The sequence below is a fragment of the Dermochelys coriacea genome, chromosome 2 (genome assembly GCF_009764565.3).
Source record: "Dermochelys coriacea isolate rDerCor1 chromosome 2, rDerCor1.pri.v4, whole genome shotgun sequence".
NCBI classification, from domain to species: domain Eukaryota; kingdom Metazoa; phylum Chordata; order Testudines; family Dermochelyidae; genus Dermochelys; species Dermochelys coriacea.
This window is the reverse complement of record NC_050069.1, coordinates 88,309,413-88,331,384: the sequence shown is the minus strand read 5'-3', so window position 1 is coordinate 88,331,384 and position 21,972 is coordinate 88,309,413. Positions and strand designations below refer to the sequence as shown.

Below are 21,972 nucleotides of genomic sequence, written 5' to 3'. Positions count from 1 at the left end.
GAGTGCCTCAGAGGAAGGGAGACCCAAAATACCTGGAGTAAAAGTCTGTCACAGAAAGAACAAAGGCTGCTGCACTGAGGTAATGCAAGAGTGATTGCCAATCAACGTACAGGGCAGCACACAATATGGGCAATAGGATGCTGGCACTAAGTCTCAACTTTTAAGCAGCATGCAAGGTGTGGCTTGTGTGCTCCTTTCTCCAGTTGCGTTGGCTGTACTGCACTGCACAGATTGCCCTTTGCTTCTGCGGAGCATGTGCCTGTCACCTTTGAGTAACAAGTATGTTGCAGAATTATCAACTGCTCGTGTTCTGTGTCTGTCACGCTTACCAGATTCTTACCAGCCATGCCTTCTGTCATGTCTGTGATATCAGGGCCAGCCTGGGGTAGAAGGGTAGAACATAACACTATGTCCTGCTCTTGCTGCTACTTCTGTGTAATCTGCAGAGTTGCTGCCGTTGTGGATACCTGTGCCCTTTTAGTCTGATGTTACATTGCCCTTATTCATGCCATGCGTTAAATGCTTAGGAGCGACTGGGCTGCATAGTGAGAGTTTCCTTACTGCACCAGTCTTCATAATTTTAGCTGTGGTCTGTGACACTGGAGACGTGCTTAGCAATATATCTTGTCACAACCCCATTTTGTGCAGGGTCTTTTATTCCCTCAAACAACGTAACAGTGATACGCTCATGTCAACTCTCTAGGCACAGCCTTGAATATCCAGCCCCTGCTGCCTATTCTCAGCAGTGCATAAATCAAATGATCACCTAACTGATAGTTCTCAGTGCTGGTTCTTATAATAGTGTAACCAACCCCTCTACAGGGTGTCAGTAAGAATGTTGTGGTACACTGGTGTCTTAGATGCTTAGTAGCTTACTGTGTGTATCACCAGCTCACAGGCTAGCAGCACAGGGTCTGCCGCATGCTCACAGGTGCTCCAGGCGCTAGAATCTTCTGGATCTTGCTCTCAGTGGATTCCCCAACCACTAGTAATAGTGTTGCCAAGCCTCATGCTACGTGGCGTTTTTCTTAAAAGCCCCAGCTCCTGGAGTCCGGATATTAGGTGAGAATTGCAGATTTTTTGGTTTGTTTGTTTTTAAAGAAAGTTTCTAGCTCTCATGGTTGCAAAGAAAAACCTTAAAACGTGAACATAAAGGCCCAAAACTCAGAAGGAAAATAAAAAGCCCATCCAAAAGGTATTCATTTTAAATGTCATGATTTTGAAAGTAATCTCATAATTTTTGGAGATTTGCCTAATTTTTCAACTCTCCGGATCAGCCGTTCTGTAGCACACTTCAAGAGAGAACTGCTTAACTAGGGCTGCCAGAAATAGGCCTACATCTATTCTTGCCAGAATCTAAATGCATATTTATGGTCTCCAAATGACCTTAAATTGACCTTTGGTCAGTTTATGAGTGGAAGATTCTAAATTTAATTTTTTTGATAGATCTACTTTTTAACTAGCAGCCCTACTCCTTCAGGCTGAATTGTTTCAGGCTCCTATATCACCATCAGTAATAAATATTTTACAGTACAGCTGGTAAAATAAATATTTTTTTTTCCTCCATGAAAAAAGTTTAGATTTCTGGCAGAAATTGGAATACCAAAATACTTTGATTTGAAATGCTGCTATGGTGTCTCATGGGAATTGTAGTTTGGGTCCCTCAAGCTTTCTATCTACAGGCCAAGCTCCCTAGTCAGATTACTACTCTCATGATGCACCATGGTCTCCTCTCTTGGAAGAGGGAAAGTGGTGCATCATGGGAGATGTAGGGGATGCCCACACAGCAATTAAACACCAGCGGCAGGCAAGGGTCAGCTGATTCAGGCTTGCAGGGCTGTAAAATTGCTGTGTAGATGTTCAGGCTCCGGACCCCATGAGTGGGGAGGGTCCCAGAGCTCGGTCTTCAGCCCGAGCCCAAATGTCTACACAGCCCAAGACTCATGAGCCCAAGTCAACTGACTGGGCCACTGCGGCCGTGCCATGGGTCTTTTATTTCAGTGAAGATGTACCCTATGCCTGTTCAGGGAGCCCAGGGTTTACCTTTTTAGGACAATTTCACTAATAATTTTGTGAAAACAATATAATAGCCTGACTGAAATAACTTAGAATCCTCACAATGCTTTCTGGATGAATAATTATGGATTTATGCTATTTAGCTAGAATTTTGATCTACTCCCCAGCAAGGGTGTTGTGGCTAGTCTCTGCTCCCTTTGCAGTGCCTGACTGGAACAAAGAGTGTGATGAGAATCTCCCCCTTTAAAGACCATCTTGGATTCCTCACACCACCAAAGATATTCTCAATTATGATTCTTCATTTAAACCCAGAGTTACAAGGGTTTCAAATTATTTTCTTTTCTTGACTGTTCCCCTCCATCATTTTATCTTTGTTAAAAGAACAGTTAGTTGAACTTACGAACATGAGAAAGCTGGGCAAGGCTAGCTCAAACACCACAAAAGGAAAGATATAACAACCACAGTGTTAGAAGCTGCCTCCCACCTCATCAGGGGGATTGCTTATAGTTTTAGCATAATTCAGCAAATAAAATTTTCCTTCAACAGAAAACAACACCAACAGGCAATATTTCACACAAGCCTTCTTCTTCCCCTTAAGTCATGCTAAATTCAATTAAAACAAATTAGACGATTGTATTTATTCTCCATATAACCACCAGTACTTATAAAGGAAATTGTTCACAAAGGGAAAACATAGGTGATCAGAGACCTTAAAGGGAACATCGTAAGTATTTTGGATACAGATAGAGGAGTAAACACATGGATCATAAAGAATGAGTCAAATACTTGATTTCACAATGTAATTTTCATACAATTCCCACAAAGCAGGATAATTCATCAATTTCTGCAGTACATAATTGCTTTCATTTTAGAAGCTGTCTCCCACCTGCCTTGCCCAAAACATAAGTGTATAATAATTAAACATGTTTCCAATTAATTTGGATAGAAAACACAGGGGTGGGAACAAGATCATGGATCCCCACAGTGAAAACAAAAAACTTCAAGCAACATCAGCATTTGTAATAGCATATTTTCACCAGAGGTTGTAGAATGGGAAGAAACTTGAACAGCATTACATAAACTTGTTTTGACATGATTGCCAAGACAAAAAGAGTTGAAAATTGTAAATACAAACATTTTACACTTTAAAGCTGCTCTGAATTGTCAAGAATAGCAGTAACTGTACACCATAATAAATAGTATTTAACAGTTTACTCAAAATAAGTGCACAGTATTGCTAAGAGATAAGGTAATCTACTTACACAAATGTCTCAATAAACCAAAAGCAGCATTAAAACTTAAATCTAAACCTGTACAATACAATTAGAAAAGCAAATATTTCAAAAGGATCACAGGTTCAGCACACATTTGCTATGCTATCTGGCTAGAAGAAGATAATTAGAATTTTCTGTAGTAAAAAAAATATATAGTTTCGACTGGGGAATTTGTGTAATCCACTTAATTTCATAGTAAGTTATGTGATTAAACTATCTCTCTTTTCAGTTATGAATCATTAAGAATCTCATTGTTTCTCAATGCCTACTTCACATTTAGTGCAAATACTTCTGAAAAGGATTTTCCTAGACACAAACTATATATGTGGCTTTAAAATATAATTAAGGGTTTAAGATACCCAGAACTTAAAACCCATGAAAATAATCATCCTTTTCTTACACCTACTTTTACTTAAAAAAACCCTTTTCAACTGCATTCCTACTAGAAGTGTATATCATAATCACACTTTGGAGACACCTACTGGCAGAAGCTGTGAATGAAGTAGCTAGAAATTCCTAAAGATTGGACCAAATTCATCCTGGATATTACTCCACTAGTTGCAGTGGAGTTACACCAGGGATGAGATTGGTCCCTTCTGCCTCAAGATACCTCACCTGTACTTTACTGAGCACAGTGCATCTGACTTGAAACAGTGCAAAATGGCTACTTTTAAACACCAAACCGATCATCTTTTCCTACAAACCTCCTCTTACAGGAAATGTTAGAGAGTGACCAGTCTGAAAGTCCTGTAACAAGTTTAACAGACTTTCAAACAGCATTGCATTAAGATGTATCAATTCAGAGGCACTGAATTGCCTCAAGATTAGTATTTCTATACCCTGTGTGGGATTCCCAGCACCATATGCTTCAAACTATTTTTTCAGAAACTATGTGTGCTCTTCATTTACTTGAAATAGCATAAATTTACTGGTAAAAAATAGAGCTTTTAAGATACCAAACATGACTATAAAATGACAATTCAAAGCAGGTTAGGGAAGTATGGTATTTTATAAATGTTTCAACTGTCCTTCCTCTCAACATTTACTTCTGCCCTTTGTGGGTTTTTAGTCCTCTGGTAAGTACAAAAGAAAGATCTTCAAGGTAGCACTTCTCCACTTGCAAATTCTGCAACCTTTCATTTTCATGGTGTTTCACCAGTTACATCTGTTTTTCCATTAGTGCCATCTACTGGTGTAACATTGCCACTAGGTTCTAAACCCTCTATGCCAATGTAAGCTAACAAACGCGCTTTCTTCTGAGCAAAATGGTGATTACTTTATTCATGTAAGTTATCTCATTGATTTTAATAGGACAGCTTGCATGAGGAAGACAAGCAGGATTTGGCCCAATAACTTTTTGTAACATTGAAAAACAAAAAATACTTCATCTCTACAAGGAAGAAAGTAATTCTCTATTAATTCTTTTACTGCATTAATATATATATTTTAGTTCAGTCTCAAATAACTCCATATTCTTGATTTAAAGGCTGCTGTGCACCAACTCCTCCCTAAATTAGGCATCTCACAAAAACATACTATGTGTTATGGATTTTTTTTGTTTATGCATTACTCCTTTGTGTAACAATATATTAAAGCCAAAAATCAAGGATTCAATTTCTGTGTAGATTTTAAATGAGCTATTTCTATTATTCAAGCAAAATATTTTCTCATTAAATAGCTATCACTCAAAAGAAATCTCAAACTTTATAAACTCACATCATTCACCAAGTATGAGCATGAAAGCAAAGGTTGTTTGTGTAATGGTTCTTTTGGAGTCATGAATTCATAACTTTTAAGGACCCATTCCCACAGATTCAAGCTCATGAGTATTCATAATATTATTAGTCTCTGAAAGTGCATATGTTTAGGGAGCTTAAATATTTGCAGGATTGAGCTCTAGGTTTACACCAAAATCTGGTTTATTCACTCAATTTTCCCATGTAGAAATCTTTGTCCCACTTCTGATTTTTGTTGAATACTTTAGAAAAGAGTTTCAATTTCTCCTGAAAAGTAATTAATCATCCAAATGGCATTCAGAATAAGTAACATTTCTCTATCTTTGTACAGTATCCAAATCTAACTGGACTGTACCCTAGTGTTTTCCTTCATCGACTGGCATCACCAATAATGGTTACATTTATGTCTTGCTGAGGACTGGAACAGTTTGTCCTTTTTGCTGTAATGTTTAGCTGATCAGTTGCCACTTCTGTTGCCTCAACTCTTTGCAAATTACCATCTGCAAGTTTTGCTTTTTCTTGTCTTTCATCCACACCCTTTAACGTATCTGGGTTTACTGGAAAGAGATCAGGTGCTGACTCTGAGCAGACCTCTCCATCTGCAGTGAAAGTCTCATTCTTAGCTTCGGGCTGTACATCTTTCTCATCGATTTCTGTCTCTTGATTTGTGACTGACGCTTCAGCAATATTTTCAGATGGTTTGTCATCTTCTTTTGCTACACATGATGCACAATTACAGCCTGCAGTAATGTCACCAGTTTCAATCTCTGCAGCACCATTTGGAGGAACCTCAGTGGCCATCTTGCCCAAGTATTCTGTCTTCACCGTTTGCTCCTTATTCTCTTCTGCACTGCCGGAACCTACATTAATTGAACACTCACAGTGATAGTAACCAGATTCCTGCTTCTTCTTATGCATGGCACAAAGATCAATTTGACTGAAGACCTCTGTGCCAAAAGGGCTGTCTTCATATTCCTTATATAGATCCGAACTAATCTTTCTGAAGCCCTAAACATTAAGGAAGTGTTTTAGCATTACATACTTAGGAAAGATTTTAGTCTTTAAATAAACTTTTTAAGTTTCATAAAAACATTTAAAAACTTTAATACACTATCAAAATCAAGATAATTCCTCACCCTCCCCCCATTCCATGTTTATACAATACTAAATTAAGGGCGGGGGAGTAGATCTACTCTGTTTTTTGGTGTCAAGGTGTAAAGAGATGGATGCCATGACTAAAATAAAGTACTATTTTTGATATTTTTGGCCGAGCAAAAAATGTTTAACTTTTTTTCAAACAGGATATTATGGGGTCATTTTCATTAAGGCAATCAAAAAAAGCAGAGAAACAAGATCAACTCCAACCTTCCAATAAGTTTTAAATGCCCTGCTCACTTTAGTTTTAAATATTTATCAAATGATGCATCTCCTTCATCACATTCAGGAAGGTTTCTCTATTATTCCACATAAAGTTTCCTTTGGTCAATTTCATCCCATTACCACCTTGCACATACTGAATAATTCATCTCCCTCCTTGGTGTTTACACCTTACAATGAAAAGTAAATTGTACGCTAGAGACAGATTACAAATAGAGCTCATACAGTTTCTTTCCCCTTTATCCAGAAACAAAAAGTGCAAAAAAGATTCAACCCTATGGCCTATTGTGAAAGCAAACTTATTTCAGCAAACTGAAAGAAAGGAAAAACAAACACACACACCAGAAGCCCCAGCTCTTAGAGAACTACTTATCGCTGTTGATATCTTGGCAGCTGAATACTGTAGTAGTCACAATGTATAAATGGAAATGTCAATATATGAAAACACTTCAAAGAACAAATATGTTCTCTTCAGACACATACTAATAACTGCCATTCCATCATGATTTAGGAGTATGTTCAATGATCTTTGTAAATTAAATGCTGTCAAAATTAAAAAAAAAACCTTTTCACCAACAGCTCCCATAACCCCACTGGTAAAAATATGGTCTGAGTAATTTTATTGCAATTCTCCTCATTAGTGGATTCAAGTATTATGAAGCTAGTTGCCCTTTACAATTAAGAGTGTTTGAATAATTTTACAGTTAAACTATCCCTAAAGGTTCTAATTCACTCAGTATGGGCTGTCAATATTTTAACAAGGATCTCGCACAAAAGTTTTTGCCCTTAGTCTATAACAAACTATATGTGTCAGGGGTCCATGTGCTTACACAGAAGAGGAAGGGAAGGTTAGATGAACTAGTAAAAAGCAGAGAGATCATCCCAAATTTCCCTTCAGCCTAGTGGGAAAACTTAACAGGGCTCCTGGGAGCCCTTTGCAGAACACCAGTGAATTCCCCTGTACCAATTTTGTTCAGCCCAACAGTCCAAAAATGCTTAAGATTAAGAGAGTGCAACATATGTGAAAATAAAGAATTCTTCACAGTTTACTTTCTAAGTCTACAGCTAATCGTAGCTATAGTGCAGAAAATTTGCATAATCTGCAGCCTGGGAATGTCATGCGAATTGTAAAAACAGTCGCAAAGTCACTTTGATACTGGAGTAAGGTTCAGAAAGAAAGCTTCCAAATTCAACTTTCTGTTAATATAGTACACATTACAGGCCAGCCATTCAAAAATAAGGACAGATATATGTAAACCTGCGTGCATAGTTACCATGATGAGTAAAGTTGTGAGACTTTCCTCTGTGCATTCAGTTACCAAAAATACACATGCAATCTGGATAGCTGGGCATTGGTCTATATTTGCAAGCAGAATTTGTATTTTTGTGTGCACAATAGCACGGACAGACTTCTAGTATCTGCATTAAAAATAATGTTGTGATATTGTGTAACCCCCTGCCCGCAAATCTCTCTGTCTCTCTCTAGTGCCACCTAGCCCAGCTAGAGATTGACGAGTCTACTACAGCCTTGGCTAAGAGCCATTAATGTTCTCTTATCACTTTTTATCAAATTGAGGCTCAGTCTACATGAGGAACTTATGCCGGGATAACTACGTTGCTCAGGGGGGTGGAAAACCCACACCCAGGAGTGATGTAGCTATACCAACCTAGCCGCTGGTGGAGATAGTGCTATGTTGGCAGGAGAGCTTCTCAGGAAAGTGGAGTGGCTATGCCAATGGGAGAAGCTCTCCTGTCAGTCTAGATAGCATCTTCACTAAGTGCTACAGTAATACCACTGCAGCACTGTCAGCATAGATAAGCCCTGAGATATACTGGGACATATTCTTCGCTGGTCTCCTTGGGAGAGTGATGGAGGCTCTCTCGGGGTTGCTCAAGATGTGCTGGATGTTGTTCTAAATCAATAGCAAGACTCATTGACTTTCAATAGAAATAACATCAGCCTTTAACATATGAGGTGTCCCATTTGACTCATTTCCCATCTATGGTTAAAGGAACTGTGGTGAGAAAATGAGCTCTATCCCTGTAACTTATGTAAGCGCAAAGATGCTGCCAACCAAACTTGCCCAGTTGACAGTTGCTCATTTGGTAGTAGCAGAGTTGAATAACATGCAGCCAACACACCCAGCCTGCTCCTACAGTCTTTCATTACATGATAACATCCTATTTCCATGAAGACAGAGGCAAGTGCTTTCAAAAGTGTTTAATTGAAAGAGGATCAAAAGTTAATCTTTTCTAAGTGGCAAGGCCTTTGACAACTATCCATGCCACACATCTTACTAGCCACTAGTAATATAAAATATTCTCAATATATGACCAGGTTATAACTATTTTACCAACTTTACATAGAAGCACTCAAGATGCATTTGGTATAATGGTGAAGTAGTAGTTTATTATATGAAAAATGTAATCATAACCAGTAGATGGCATCATAATAGCTAAAACAAAATTTTGTCCTTTATTTCTTGATTTTGATATATATAAAGGTTGATTTCTTTCCTTCAGTCATTAGTAATGGATCAATTCAAGATATTCCATTCTCTGTCCCTTCTTTACCATTACATTTTCATTCAAAAAGGTTCTAAAATCAAGTTAATTCTTAACATTCTCTTTCTCAGTTCTCATGTTAGAGATCTTTCACATATATAGGCCCTGATCCTCCAGTTTGATTCACCTGAGCAGATCCTATGCCCTTGCCATGCCTTATTGACTTCACTGGGACTATGTTTAGGCATACAGAGGATTGTGATCAGTTGATCTCCATGTCCACTGAAGTAGGACAAAAAGTAATGGGCTTAACTATGCAGCAAGGAAAATTTAGGATAGATATTAGGAAAACCTCTCTAACTATAAGGGTAGTTAAGCACTGGAATAAGCTTCTAATGGAGGTTGGATATTATTAAGGACAGGTTGGACAAACATCTGTCAGGGATGGTCTAGGTTTACTTGGTCCAGCCTCAGCACAGGGGACTGGACCTGATGATTTCTCAAGATCCCTTCCAGTCCTACGTTGCTAGGATTTTATAACAGTAGGACTGAACTGAGGTAATCATAGGGCGTAGGTACACCCCACATGGCATCCCCATGGCCAGGCCATGGTGTCATGGTTTCAGAGTTATGGTGAATGAGGCAGTTCACACCTCTTGGAGCTATTGCGTTTAAGGCTACTTGAAGATTCAGATGGGCAGCAGTTATCAAGCTTTTCTTTGAATCCATCAGGCCAGGAACATTTTTATAAATGAAATCTGAAATTCTGATCTCAGCCTGTGAGAAGCTACGACCTTAAAGCACAGACATATTGTGACTATGTCTTAATCAGACCCTGAACAAGGGACCATCCATATTATAGGATTATAGGATCAGAGCCTTAGACATGTCCTACAACATGCTGAACACCTTCAACTCTTCTCAAAAATTCTCGGCACCTCAGGGGATTAGACCCTTAATTGGCTTTCAAAACATTCTTCCTACAATAATCTTGCAGACAGAAAAAAATCATTACTACAGGAATGCCAGAGTTGATCTTTAAAACACAGATGGACACTCTACTGTTCACAACTGCCAAATTAAAAGCCCTATTTCCAGTCGACTTTTCAAAAAAATCTTGAGAAATTCCTGCTCAAAAGATGACAACTATGTAGAAAAGAATATTGTATGCTGTGCTAAGTTACTGCACACTAATCCTTTACAATGATGCATATATTTGTTAGAAGCCATTTCTTTATTTTAAAGCTAAAGGTACTGCTAAGCAAATGTCATAGTTTTGAGATAGAAGTTAATTCTAATGACTACACATACATTCTATTTTTCTTTTGTATTAGATATAGATAGTGACTGTGTTTGTATAACTCCCCATAGACAATTAACATAACAAGATTTCCAGCACCGAACCGTCAGCTCTAACTTCTGATATTTTCTATCTAGCCTGGATTGTATTTCATACCCAAAAGGCAAACATCAAGTCAATCTGACATACCTGATGTACACAAATACAAAGTCACTTCCTTCTGCTATTATAGTTTTTTCTGTTTTCTTCGTGCATGTACTTTTAGTGTGTTAGTTTGGGATTATAGTGACCTCATAAATATGAGAACTATTCCTGGGAACTAGCAGGACAATATTCCACTGGGGAAAGAATAAACTAATCACAGAGTTATTTTTCACTTTAATTCTAAGTAATAAAAACAGCCAAATCCCATGCTATGTTGCAGTAAAGGTTAGATCGGCATATCATATATTTATATTGTAAAAGAAACCAGCAGTCTGGCTTCAATAGGGCATTACTTTTGTTCCAGACAAATGTTGTTAAAAAGCCATCCTGATGGTATGGATGCAGTTAAACAGTGATATTGTCCATGGCAACAAAAGCCAACTATACCTTCTACAAACTACAAGCTTACACAGTGAAGGAAGAACACACTTTGTCCCTCTCAGTTGGATATGAACATAAATGTATCCAATATTACTCCATTTTGGCCAGTCTACAAAACAGCATAGTCAGAGCTAAGAAATTATGCATTTCATGAGTTACAATGAAGACTATTTTTTGCAGAGGAGTCATTAAAAACCTCTTCAGGAGAAGACTTAAAACGAAGCCTAATGGGAAGAATTTAAATCAACTTAATTACCTTCCTTCTCAATGCAGGTGCTTTGGATAGCTTCAGAAATGTAAGGTGTGGTTTGAAGTCCTTACTCCCTGTAATATCGAGACCCATTTCACTGAAAGATCCCTCCACAGCTTCTGGTAAACAAATGAGTGAAGAGACAGTTATCTACAGGAGAGATTGTCAAAGACTATAATTTTCTAAAATGAAACACTACATACGGCCATGACTAGCCAAACTGCCATGGTTTACATTTCTTCATTTGTCTCAACATTCAAAATAAAAGTGAAATGTAAAACTAGAAATGGGCCTGAGATACAAAGCTTAGCTCTGGAGCCAAACTTCCCCCAAATTCAAGAGATTGGAAATGAGATTCTTCTCTTTGCACAGCCTTCCCATAGTCAGAGTATGTCAACCCCACAAGAAACAGTATGCAATACCAGCAGCTTCAAGTGGAGAAAACAATGAGGTGGAAGGTTACCCACACTCCCATGCAGAGCAAGAGGGTGAGATATAAACTTGAAATAGGGGAGGCGGGAGCAAAAATTGGCAGATTACCCATAGTGGCAAAAAAGAGTTGTGAATCAGATGTACGTATTAGAGTTAGAACAGTGCATTAAAGGAAAGTCAATTCCTTTATACCCTTATACTCCATATATACCCTTTTCTGGCTGATGAATGCTCAGTGATATGAAATGCTCATGTTTCCTACTGTTTGGTGAAGTTATTTGGTTCTGAACTGCTTTGCTAATGAGAAAAGCATTGCTAATGTTTCCACTGAAAGGTGATTTTGCTTTTGGCTACATGTCTTCTCAGAACTCAAAGAAAACCTTTTGGAGAAGGGAGAGTCACAATTGCTTTGATTCCTTTGTAAATAACCTCTTAAAAAGGTCTCACATTAAATAGATTGAATGGGGCTCCATAATTAATGTCAGACTTGTCAATTAAACAATGTCAATTAAATAGATTTGGCAGAGAGCACATATGCTTCCTGGGCAAAAAAAATAAGCAAAACTGCTAGGGAATTATGTGGAATCTAGTGGGGTTTTATTAACAAAATTCCAAAATAACACAAAATGAACTCCAACCTCAGCCTTTTCCTCAAGCTGAGTTGATTTTAAGGTTTCTTTCCCTCGGGACCACTCTGTCCCAGATCACATCTCCTGCCAGAGGATTATCTCCACTTCCTTTATATTCAGGGTGTACTCTGAAGAACCACACCTGCCCAATAAATCAGCAGAAGCAAGTTCCCTGCAGGGCCTCAACACCTAATAACAGTGGTGTAGCAGGAGTCCCTCCCTTATCCTTATCTTTTTCTCTCATTAATTGCTTCAGTGCCAGGGCTCTGGCTAAGTGCAGAATGTGGACCTTTAAGTATTCTGTGCTATATAACAGGACTTCACATGTCTGACAAGTGCATTCATTGCATTCACCCATCTCCCATTTGCTGTCTCCATCTTTGTTCACCACTGTCCCCAAACGGTTTAGCAGTCATCTGTGTCCCAGATACTGCTTGCAAAACAGGAGCTTCCCCATGCCCTTATGCGTCTCATTTGATTAAATGTTAGTATCAAGTCTCTGGCTTCGGGCTTAGAAAAGTGATATGTTAAAAGTGTCCCATCCTACATAAGGCATTTGTTCTCTGATTACTGCTCCCCTAGGTCAACATCTGGCCACTCTGCAAACATAATAGCTCCATGTTCTGGAGTAAGAACATACCTCAAGTGTCACCAGTCAAAGGGCTGCTCTTTATGCTACATCTCAAGCATTCCCCATTAATACTTTTTCCTCCCCTCCTCCTCACTAGTGCCGATCAGTATTTAATTTTATTCTTATAAAAACACAAGTTTATCTCACTACTTAGTCTCCCTTTGCCTCTTCACACTTTTATTCACAAACCATAAAAGGAGTGGAGTGGGCAAGCACTTCCAGTGTGAACACACACTAGTGCAGGAGAATATGCAGGATCATGCTCACTGAAGTCCCTCTCCAAACATTCATAGGAACAAAACCTATTCTGAAGATGGAAGTGAACATGAGAACAAGAAACATGCCCAAACTGAAATGCAATTTGTGAACGTTTGTAAATAGTTTCCTCCACTATTCAACCAAAAACCAATACCAGTCCTTTCACTGCGGCATTTCTACTGACCTGAAAGTCAATACTATGGCAATTTGGTGGCTTATGAGTTGGGTTTTGTGTCTCTACATCTACTGATCACCCTGTTGCTAGTTTCATCATAAAGGTCAATGACTGAATGACTAGGTATTGAGACTGAGGCCTGGGCTATGCTACAGCTGCCTTACGTCAATCTAACTCTGTAAACGTTTATACTACAATATTACTCCCACTGATGTAAGTTGCCCACTACACTGACTTCCTCCTCCTCCGCAAGAGGCGTAGTGCATAGGTCGATGTACTTTGTTTACACTGACACTGATCAACCTCTCTATTGACTGTTCCAACTGTCAGTGCCTAGCAGCTGACAGCCCAGAGCCCCGCCGCCCAGGGCTAACACCAAATGGTCTGGCCTGATCTATCACCTGTAAGTCACTCTAAAGCTGAATTTCACCAGCTCAACATACAATTTAAAAGTGTGACTTAAAGCACCTGTGGAGTCCACTTCTGGGGAATACTCCAAAGAAGGTTTCTGGCAAATTTAGACAACTCCACTTAACCTACTTTGAAGGAGTCAGTAATTACAGAACTTTAGCTTCACTCAATTTTATATTTCCTTGATGCATGGAAGAAAATTATAACTTGTTTAAGTAGTGGCTTACTCTTGACAAAAATGAGCACTTTCTAATTTATTGCCAATTAATTTTGATAGTTTAACTCTTAAATATTACAAATTACTTGTATAGCGTGGACAGAACAAGTACCAATGATTAAAATTTCCTTAACAGAGCCAGAGGTCTAAGATTACAGATTTTAGGGCATCAAATTTCATATTACAGGTTTCAGAGTAGCAGCCGTGTTAGTCTGTATTCGCAAAAAGAAAAGGAGTACTTGTGGCACCTTAGAGACTAACAAATTGCCACAAGTACTCCTTTTCTTTTTGCAAATTTCATATTAGGAGACAGAGTAATACCTCCCTAGAGGCCAACTCCAGCATATTAGAATGAGAGCAGTTTCGATATGTTGGAATTCCAATGAAAATTGCATTGAAAGTTCAAATTTCAAAAACGTTGACCAACTCCAATGAAAACATTCTTGACAAAGACATGCAGAATCAATAAGGGCACATTGAAGCAGATATAGCTGGTAATAAGTCGTTTGAACTTTGTTTGTATAATCATTCCCACAGAGCTGGTTTTCCCTCATGCAGCCTGACCACACCCAAGGGCAATGTATTTTTTTAAACAAGTGTGACCATGCAATGAAGCAAAGATGTTGTTTTTCATCTCTACAGACCAATTGTTCTATGTCAGAGTAATCTAACCAACTGGGAAGGCATTTATTCAGATACTTTTGAAAGAGGATATTTCGATGCATATTTTTAAGGCTCGTTATATGCAAGAAGTGATCAAAATTGTGGATAAAGGAGAATAAAAAATATGGAATATTAAATCTCTTATTTTCTCAGTAGCAAGAGCACTGGTAACCGAGGGAACAGTACAAAAACTGGCAGGTTGTCTCATCGTCGGACAATTTTGAAGCAGTTCAGGAAAGCAATGTGCAATCAGATATTTAAAAAAATCAAGCACTGAAAGCACATGCCTGGGGTTTGCAATCAAAATTATTCTCTTCTCTAGGGGGCGGAGGGAGGGGTTATATTGCTGGGACTAGGTGCCAAGTTTCCAGAATCTCTGAAGATACTCAAAAAGAAAAGGAGTACTTGTGGCACCTTAGAGACATTTGGTGGTTTTTTTTCCCACCAAATGCATCCGATGAAGTGAGCTGTAGCTCACGAAAGCTTATGCTCTAATAAATTTGTTAGTCTCTAAGGTGCCACAAGTACTCCTTTTCTTTTTGCGAATACAGACTAACACGGCTGCTACTCTGAAACCTGAAGATACTCAGTTACCCAGGGCAGGGAGTACGTATGGGAGCCTGTAAGCCCAATATTTTAGTAATTCTAAAAGCCATTACAATCTTACTATCATTAAAAAGGGAGAAGGTGCACAAAACATTTACATGTGGAGCAGACCCCATTTAGCATATTTTTCCTGTGCTAGAGTTATATGCTGGAGGTTGGTTTTATACAGCAGGACTGATTGGCACTAAAAATAATGCTGACTGCAAAAAAAAAAAAACTTTAGGGGGGAAATCAGGAACAGCATCTGGACAAGGAAAAGGCAGTCAAAGGACTGACTGCCCTTCTGGACAACTAATGGAAGAGTGAGAAGACCATTTCTGGAATACTTATTTTTGGCTTTTGTATTTTGAAGTACTCAGGATCAGAGAGCTAGTCATTCCTTTGAAAAAAGATGGGAAAGAACAGACTAGTACACAGGATTTCACCACAGGGTAGTCCTCTCCCTAATACCCAAGTATTCATCTAAAACAGACCAGAAGGGCACGCAAGTTAGGAGGACGCTGCACAGAACAATATATGCAGTCCCTTTTTCAATAGGTTTTCAAGCATATGCTATGTGCTCCAAGGAAGTAAAGGAGCATTAATTTAGATGGTGCCCAGATTGGTGGATGATTAAATAAAAGGGGCACATGATGAGGATTCATTTAACCCCAATCAGAATAATTTTGTCACAGACAAATGAGCCAGAAGCGCATCAAAAAAGAAACAGTTTGGATATGGTGAAATTTGCTGAAGTTCTAATCCAAATGAGTGAGGACAGTGTCAGAATATTTTTAACAAAAGCACAGCTGGTTTGGTCCAAAATTATCCTCTGCTATGGATGTAGATAATCAAGGAAAATGAAGACTACAGACTCAGGCAAAAGGTAATGGAAAGTAAAGTGGCTAATTTCATTCAGCAGAGCTGCATAGAGATAGAGAAGCAGACAGGTCTGCTTAAGAGATACAGGCATCTCCATCAAAAGAAAAGGAGGAGGACTTGTGGCACCTTAGAGACTAACAAATTTATTTGAGAATAAGCTTTCGTGAGCTACAGCTCATTTCATTGGATGCATTCAATGGAAAATACAGTGGGGAGATTTATATACACATACTATGCTGACAGTTTGTGTCATACACACTCTCAAAGAAACTGCCGAACCACCTGGTCAACATCCTCTACAGCTCTACACCTCTACAGGGAAAGATTAAGAATGAGCTCTCAAAACTGGATACTCTCATAAAAAAACAAACTTCCACACAAACTTCCTCGTGGTTGGACTTTACAACTGTGTACATCATATACAATGTGCTGTTAAACAAATTACTATTATGAATATTATATTATACTTCTAAAGCATCTACATCCTAAAGGATCCTAAAGTGCTTTACACACTCCACTCATACACAGCCACTGAAATACAGCCACCCAATGGACGGTAGCAGACAGGTGAACAACTGTTACAAGCATGCTGCACAACTTGGAAAGGAAATGTTGGTACACACCACTGACACACATCCACTCTTAAAAAGAAAATGTCATGCGATGATTAATGTCTATTCAAGTGGATAGGACCGCCGTTCATAAGGTCATATCTTAAAGACCCACACATAAAAGAGAAGAATGATCCAAAAGTCACAATAGCCAGGATAACTATCTTCCGTTCCCTGCTCTGCGACCTTGAAAAGTGAACATTTCTGTGACTCAGTTTTCCCATATTACTGAACTGCATAGAACTCAGTCTATACATCCATCAGTTTCTATGCAGTCTAGATATTCCAAATTTATGCTTCGACTACTAAAAATGCAGGGTACATTTCTCCACCCACCTTCTGAAGAAACATGAAGCACCGAAGTCCCAACCACCTTGATCATTTAAAACAGCCTAAAAAACCATCTCAAACACCACTTATTTTACACAAATGGTAAATCTGTTTAGATACTCACCTGCAATTCTGCTTAACATTTGCTGTTCATCCTCTGACATTTTCACATATATCACTTGGTTGTTAAATTGCCCAATCCCATGAAATGTCATGGTAAAGAGTTTACCCTGCAAAATGGCTTCCACTTTCACTTTGCTCTGCTCCAGTGCCACAACAGCCCTTAAAAAATAAATAAATAAATTAAATCCACACTCAAAAAGGTAGATCACATGGCAGCTAAATAATCATCTGGAGGGTCTGAAATTGGCGATATTATGGATTGTTATGATACATTGTTTTGGGGCAGGAAGGTCATTCTGCAGTGTTGCCAAGGCATGAAAGCACAGTGTATTTTCACTGTAAATTTGGATATAATCCCTTTGATTACAACTAGAAGATGTGCAAGTGGTTTTATGTACCCCATGATACATTAGAGAATAAATGACTTCTTCAAGTATGTACTGACTGATCCATTAAAAAAAATTGCCTGACATTGTTGCTAAGGCTTCATAGTGATCAAGTCATTAATATGCAAAACCTCCGCTAAACTGCTGCTCAAGAGCTGAAAAACCCACAAAATAATGAACTTGGACCTTTTGTGATGTGAAGGTAGATCCATACTGTTACACAGTTTTGAATTAGTCTGTTTTCTTTCATTTCATTTGTTAAATCAAAACAAATCCATTATCTCAAATGAAGTGCATTTATTGGATCATTGACCCAATACATTACAAATCCAGGAAAGCATTCTTAAAGTTGCTGCAATGTCAAGTCAGTGTAAATGTGGGAGCTTTATGCCCCACCTTTATGCCTTTACTGATTCAGCAAGGTATTAAAGCACATACCTAACTAAGCACTAGTAGCTTCATCAAAATTAGGGTGACCATATTTCCCTATGCTGAATACAGGACATGTGGTAAAATTACTCGTGTTCAAGCGAGTTCAATGGCATTCAATCAGAACTATGCAGTACAAACATTCAATTTAACATCAAGTTGACTGAGCCCCTGTTAAAAGGAAACACTGCGTAGTTGGATTCTTTTTATTTACCCTTTTATCTTTAAGGCTGCAGGGTTCACACAGGGAGAGGTTACACACACACACACACACACACCCATACACCTCTCTTACATGGTGGGGGGGTGACCAACCGACCTGAGCCTCCCTGCCCGGCGCTCTCCGCCCTCCACGCCTGGCTGGGCCCCCTGGATGGACCCTCCTCTCCTGGTACCTGGCACCGTGTCTTCCGGAGGCAACAAGTTTGGGGGGGGAGGAGCACAGGATCCACATACCCCTCCCCCCCATTTCTGCCAGGGTTCACACCAGAATGTGGCCAGCAGCAGCCCTTTGGCACTTTGCGGGAGGAAACGGACGGGAGCTCCTTCCAAACCGCAGGGGATGAGTGGGGAAGCGATGATTTGGCCTGTGTCTTTGCAGAGCCTCTCTTCCCCCAGCCCCCCCACCCCGTGGCTGGAAGCAGCTTGTCCTTTCCTGCCTGCACGGTGTCGAAAGGCAGCTAACACCTCCAGGCTGCTGCTGGCCACCGACATAACCCAGCCACCTCCTGTTCCCCAGCTACAGCGCGGGCAGGAAGGGGTTAAGCCTTAAGGATGCATTGTGCACCATGGCCCAGGAAGCCTGACTGCAGGGGCTTCAGCGAACCCCACCAGAGAGGTGGCTCAGCGGGTGAGGGTGCCTAGGGTATGGAGCAGCCCTGCACTCCCTGGGGGGCAGGACCTAGGGCAGGAGGTTGGGGGTGAAGAGGGTGCTAAGACCCTGCCCTGGGGGACTGCTGTGGAACCTGCAGGGTTGGGGCGCGAACACGCTGGAAATTGCTTCCTCCCCAACTCCTCCCGCCCTTGCCACTCCAGAGCTTAGCTGAGGGGTGAAGAGGCTTCCCTGTGCCAGCGCTGTACGGGGCTTTGGCACATGCAGGGCTTGGCTCCTTATGGCCAGTGTCCTGAGATGGAGGGTCTTGAGCTTTTCCAGGTTCCTGGCCCAGCCAGAGGCAGTGGGGGAAGGAAGGAGCCTGCCGGCCATGCTGTTGGTGAGCTGAGTGCTCTGACCAGGGGCTGGTTCTCTGCACAGTGCTGGGAGTGGGACACACCCCGCCGGGGGGATATGGAGGAGCAGCAGGGCTGGGGGGCGGGGAGGACAGCTAGAGGGCGGCACACAAAGGGCTAATGGGTGGACAGCAGAGGCGACATATTACCAGCTGCCACCTGGCACCTGCCTGTACTCACCAGCCACCATACCTCGCAGCCAGTGCTGTCCAGAAGGACGATGGTGGGGGTCCCTGCTGGGAGCGGGAGACAGAAAATATGGGACAATTTGCCCATTTTTAAGAAAAATTCGGGAAACCTGCAAGAGGGCTTAAATACGGGACTGTCCCTTTAAAAACGGGACGTATGGTCACCCTAATCAAAATTAGATTACTCACATGCTTAAAGTTTGGCATATGCCTAAAAGTACCTTGCTAAATCAGGGCCTTAATGCACTGAGAAACTAATACACAGTCTAGATGATGCATCTTTTAAAATAATAGGCTTTTTATTTTATTTTGAGGAAATTTCCATAAGTTAGATGTAAACCACTGGATCAGTGTGTGTTAAAAATTCCTTTCTCTGTGCAGAGAGTCGAAAGAATAGTAAATATGGCAGGCGACCAGCTTGGCTTAATGGTGAAATCCTAGCGGATCTTAAACATAAAAAAGAAGCTTACAAGAAGTGGAAGGTTGGACATATGACCAGGGAAGAGTATAAAAATATTGCTGGGCATGTAGGAAAGATATCAGGAGGGCCAAATCGCACCTGGAGCTGCAGCTAGCAAGAGATGTCAAGAGTAACAAGAAGGGTTTCTTCAGGTATGTTGGCAACAAGAAGAAAGCCAAGGAAAGTGTGGGCCCCTTACTGAATGAGGGAGGCAAGCTAGTGACAGAGGATGTGGAAAAAGCTAATGTACTCAATGCTTTTTTTGCCTCTGTTTTCACTAACAAGGTCAGCTCCCAGACTGCTGTGCTGGGCAACACAAAATGGGGAAGAGATGGCCAGCCCTCTGTAGAGATAGAGGTGGTTAGGGACTATTTAGAAAAGCTGGACGTGCACAAGTCCATGGGGCCGGACGAATTGCATCCGAGAGTGCTGAAGGAATTGGCGGCTGTGATTGCAGAGCCCTTGGCCATTATCTTTGAAAACTCGTGGCGAACGGGGGAAGTCCCGGATGACTGGAAAAAGGCTAATGTGTGCCCATCTTTAAAAAAGGGAAGAAGGAGGATCCTGGGAACTACAGGCCGGTCAGCCTCACCTCAGTCCCTGGAAAAATCATGAAGCAGGTCCTCAAAGAATCAATCCTGAAGCACTTAGAGGAGAGGAAAGTGATCAGGAACAGTCAGCATGGATTCACCAAGGGAAGGTCATGCCTGACTAATCTAATCGCCTTTTATGATGAGATTACTGGTTCTGTGGATGAAGGGAAAGCAGTGGATGTATTGTTTCTTGACTTTAGCAAAGCTTTTGACACGGTCTCCCACTGCATTCTTGTCAGCAAGTTAAGGAAGTATGGGCTGGATGAATGCACTATAAGGTGGGTAGAAAGCTGGCTAGATTGTCGGGCTCAACGGGTAGTGATCAATGGCTCCATGTCTAGTTGGCAGCCGGTGTCAAGTGGAGTGCCCCAGGGGTCGGTCCTGGGGCCCGTTTGTTCAATATCTTCATAAATGATCTGGAAGATGGTGTGGATTGCACTCTCAGCAAATTTGCGGATGATACTAAACTGGGAGGAGTGGTAGATACGCTGGAGGGGAGGGATAGGATACAGAAGGACCTAGACAAATTGGAGGATTGGGCCAAAAGAAATCTAATGAGGTTCAATAAGGATAAGTGCAGGGTCCTGCACTTATGGATGGAAGAATCCAATGCACCGCTACAGACTAGGGACCGAATGGCCCCCCCCTCCGACCCCACCCGAATGGTCGGGCAGCAGTCGCGGGAAAAGGACCTAGGGGTGACAGTGGACGAGAAGCTGGATATGAGTCAGCAGTGTGCCCTTGTTGCCAAGAAGGCCAATGGCATTTTGGGATGTATAAGTAGGGGCATAGCGAGCAGATCGAGGGACGTGATCGTCCCCTCTATTCGACACTGGTGAGGCCTCATCTGGAGTACTGTGTCCAGTTTTGGGCCCCACACTACAGGAAGGATGTGGATAAATTGGAAAGAGTACAACGAAGGGCAACGAAAATGATTAGGGGTCTAGAGCACATGACTTATGAGGAGAGGCTGAGGGAGCTGGGATTGTTTAGTCTGCAGAAGAGAAGAATGAGGGGGGATTTGATAGCTGCTTTCAACTACCTGAAAGGGGGTTTCAAAGAGGATGGCTCTAGACTGTTCTCAATGGTAGCAGATGACAGAACGAGGAGTAATGGTCTCAAGTTGCAATGGGGGAGGTTTAGATTGGATATTAGGAAAAACTTTTTCACTAAGAGGGTGGTGAAACACTGGAATGCGTTACCTAGGGAGGTGGTAGAATCTCCTTCCTTAGAGGTTTTAAGGTCAGGCTTGACAAAGCCCTGGCTGGGATGATTTAACTGGGACTTGGTCCTGCTTTGAGCAGGGGGTTGGACTAGATGACCTTCTGGGGTCCCTTCCAACCCTGATATTCTATGATTCTATGATTCAGATGTGATTCTATTAGAGCTACCAGCTATAAAGCCTGGCTCGAACTCAAACTATAGAAAACCATGCTTTTAGCTCTGGCGGTCCCTGGTTCAATCCCTGGTGTATCAGCCAAGATAAAGCATTATGTACTTACATCACAGCGGTTTAGGGACATTTAACTATTGTTTACTGTGACTTATTATAGCCCCATTTAATGTTATGGATCACTACACCCTATGCAAATTACATGCCAACAAATCTGATTTTGTTGCATAAAAAATTAGTAAAGTAATGTTATACAAAGCTAGGACAGGCTGTGCAATCCACTGTATGTTGTGCGTAGGAGTTGTG

At 40.8% G+C, this 21,972-nt stretch overlaps 1 protein-coding gene across 5 annotated transcripts in view; it reads right to left on the bottom strand.

Moving 5' to 3' along the window:
* Positions 1-2,635: 2,635 nt before the first annotated feature.
* LOC119850414 (bromodomain-containing protein DDB_G0280777-like) overlaps positions 2,636-21,972 on the bottom strand; it is a 66,053-nt gene continuing 46,716 nt past the window's right edge. For 4 of the 5 annotated variants that reach the window (XM_038388340.2, XM_038388341.2, XM_038388338.2 and 1 more), the window contains 3 exons: positions 16,992-17,149; positions 11,050-11,162; positions 2,636-6,034 (listed from right to left, as the gene is read on the bottom strand). In XM_038388340.2, the coding sequence (XP_038244268.1) occupies positions 5,396-6,034; positions 11,050-11,162; positions 16,992-17,149 (910 nt within the window). In that variant the 3' untranslated portion in view covers positions 2,636-5,395. The remainder of the gene's footprint in view (positions 6,035-11,049; positions 11,163-16,991; positions 17,150-21,972) is intronic. The other variant, XM_038388342.2, reaches the window with a different exon arrangement.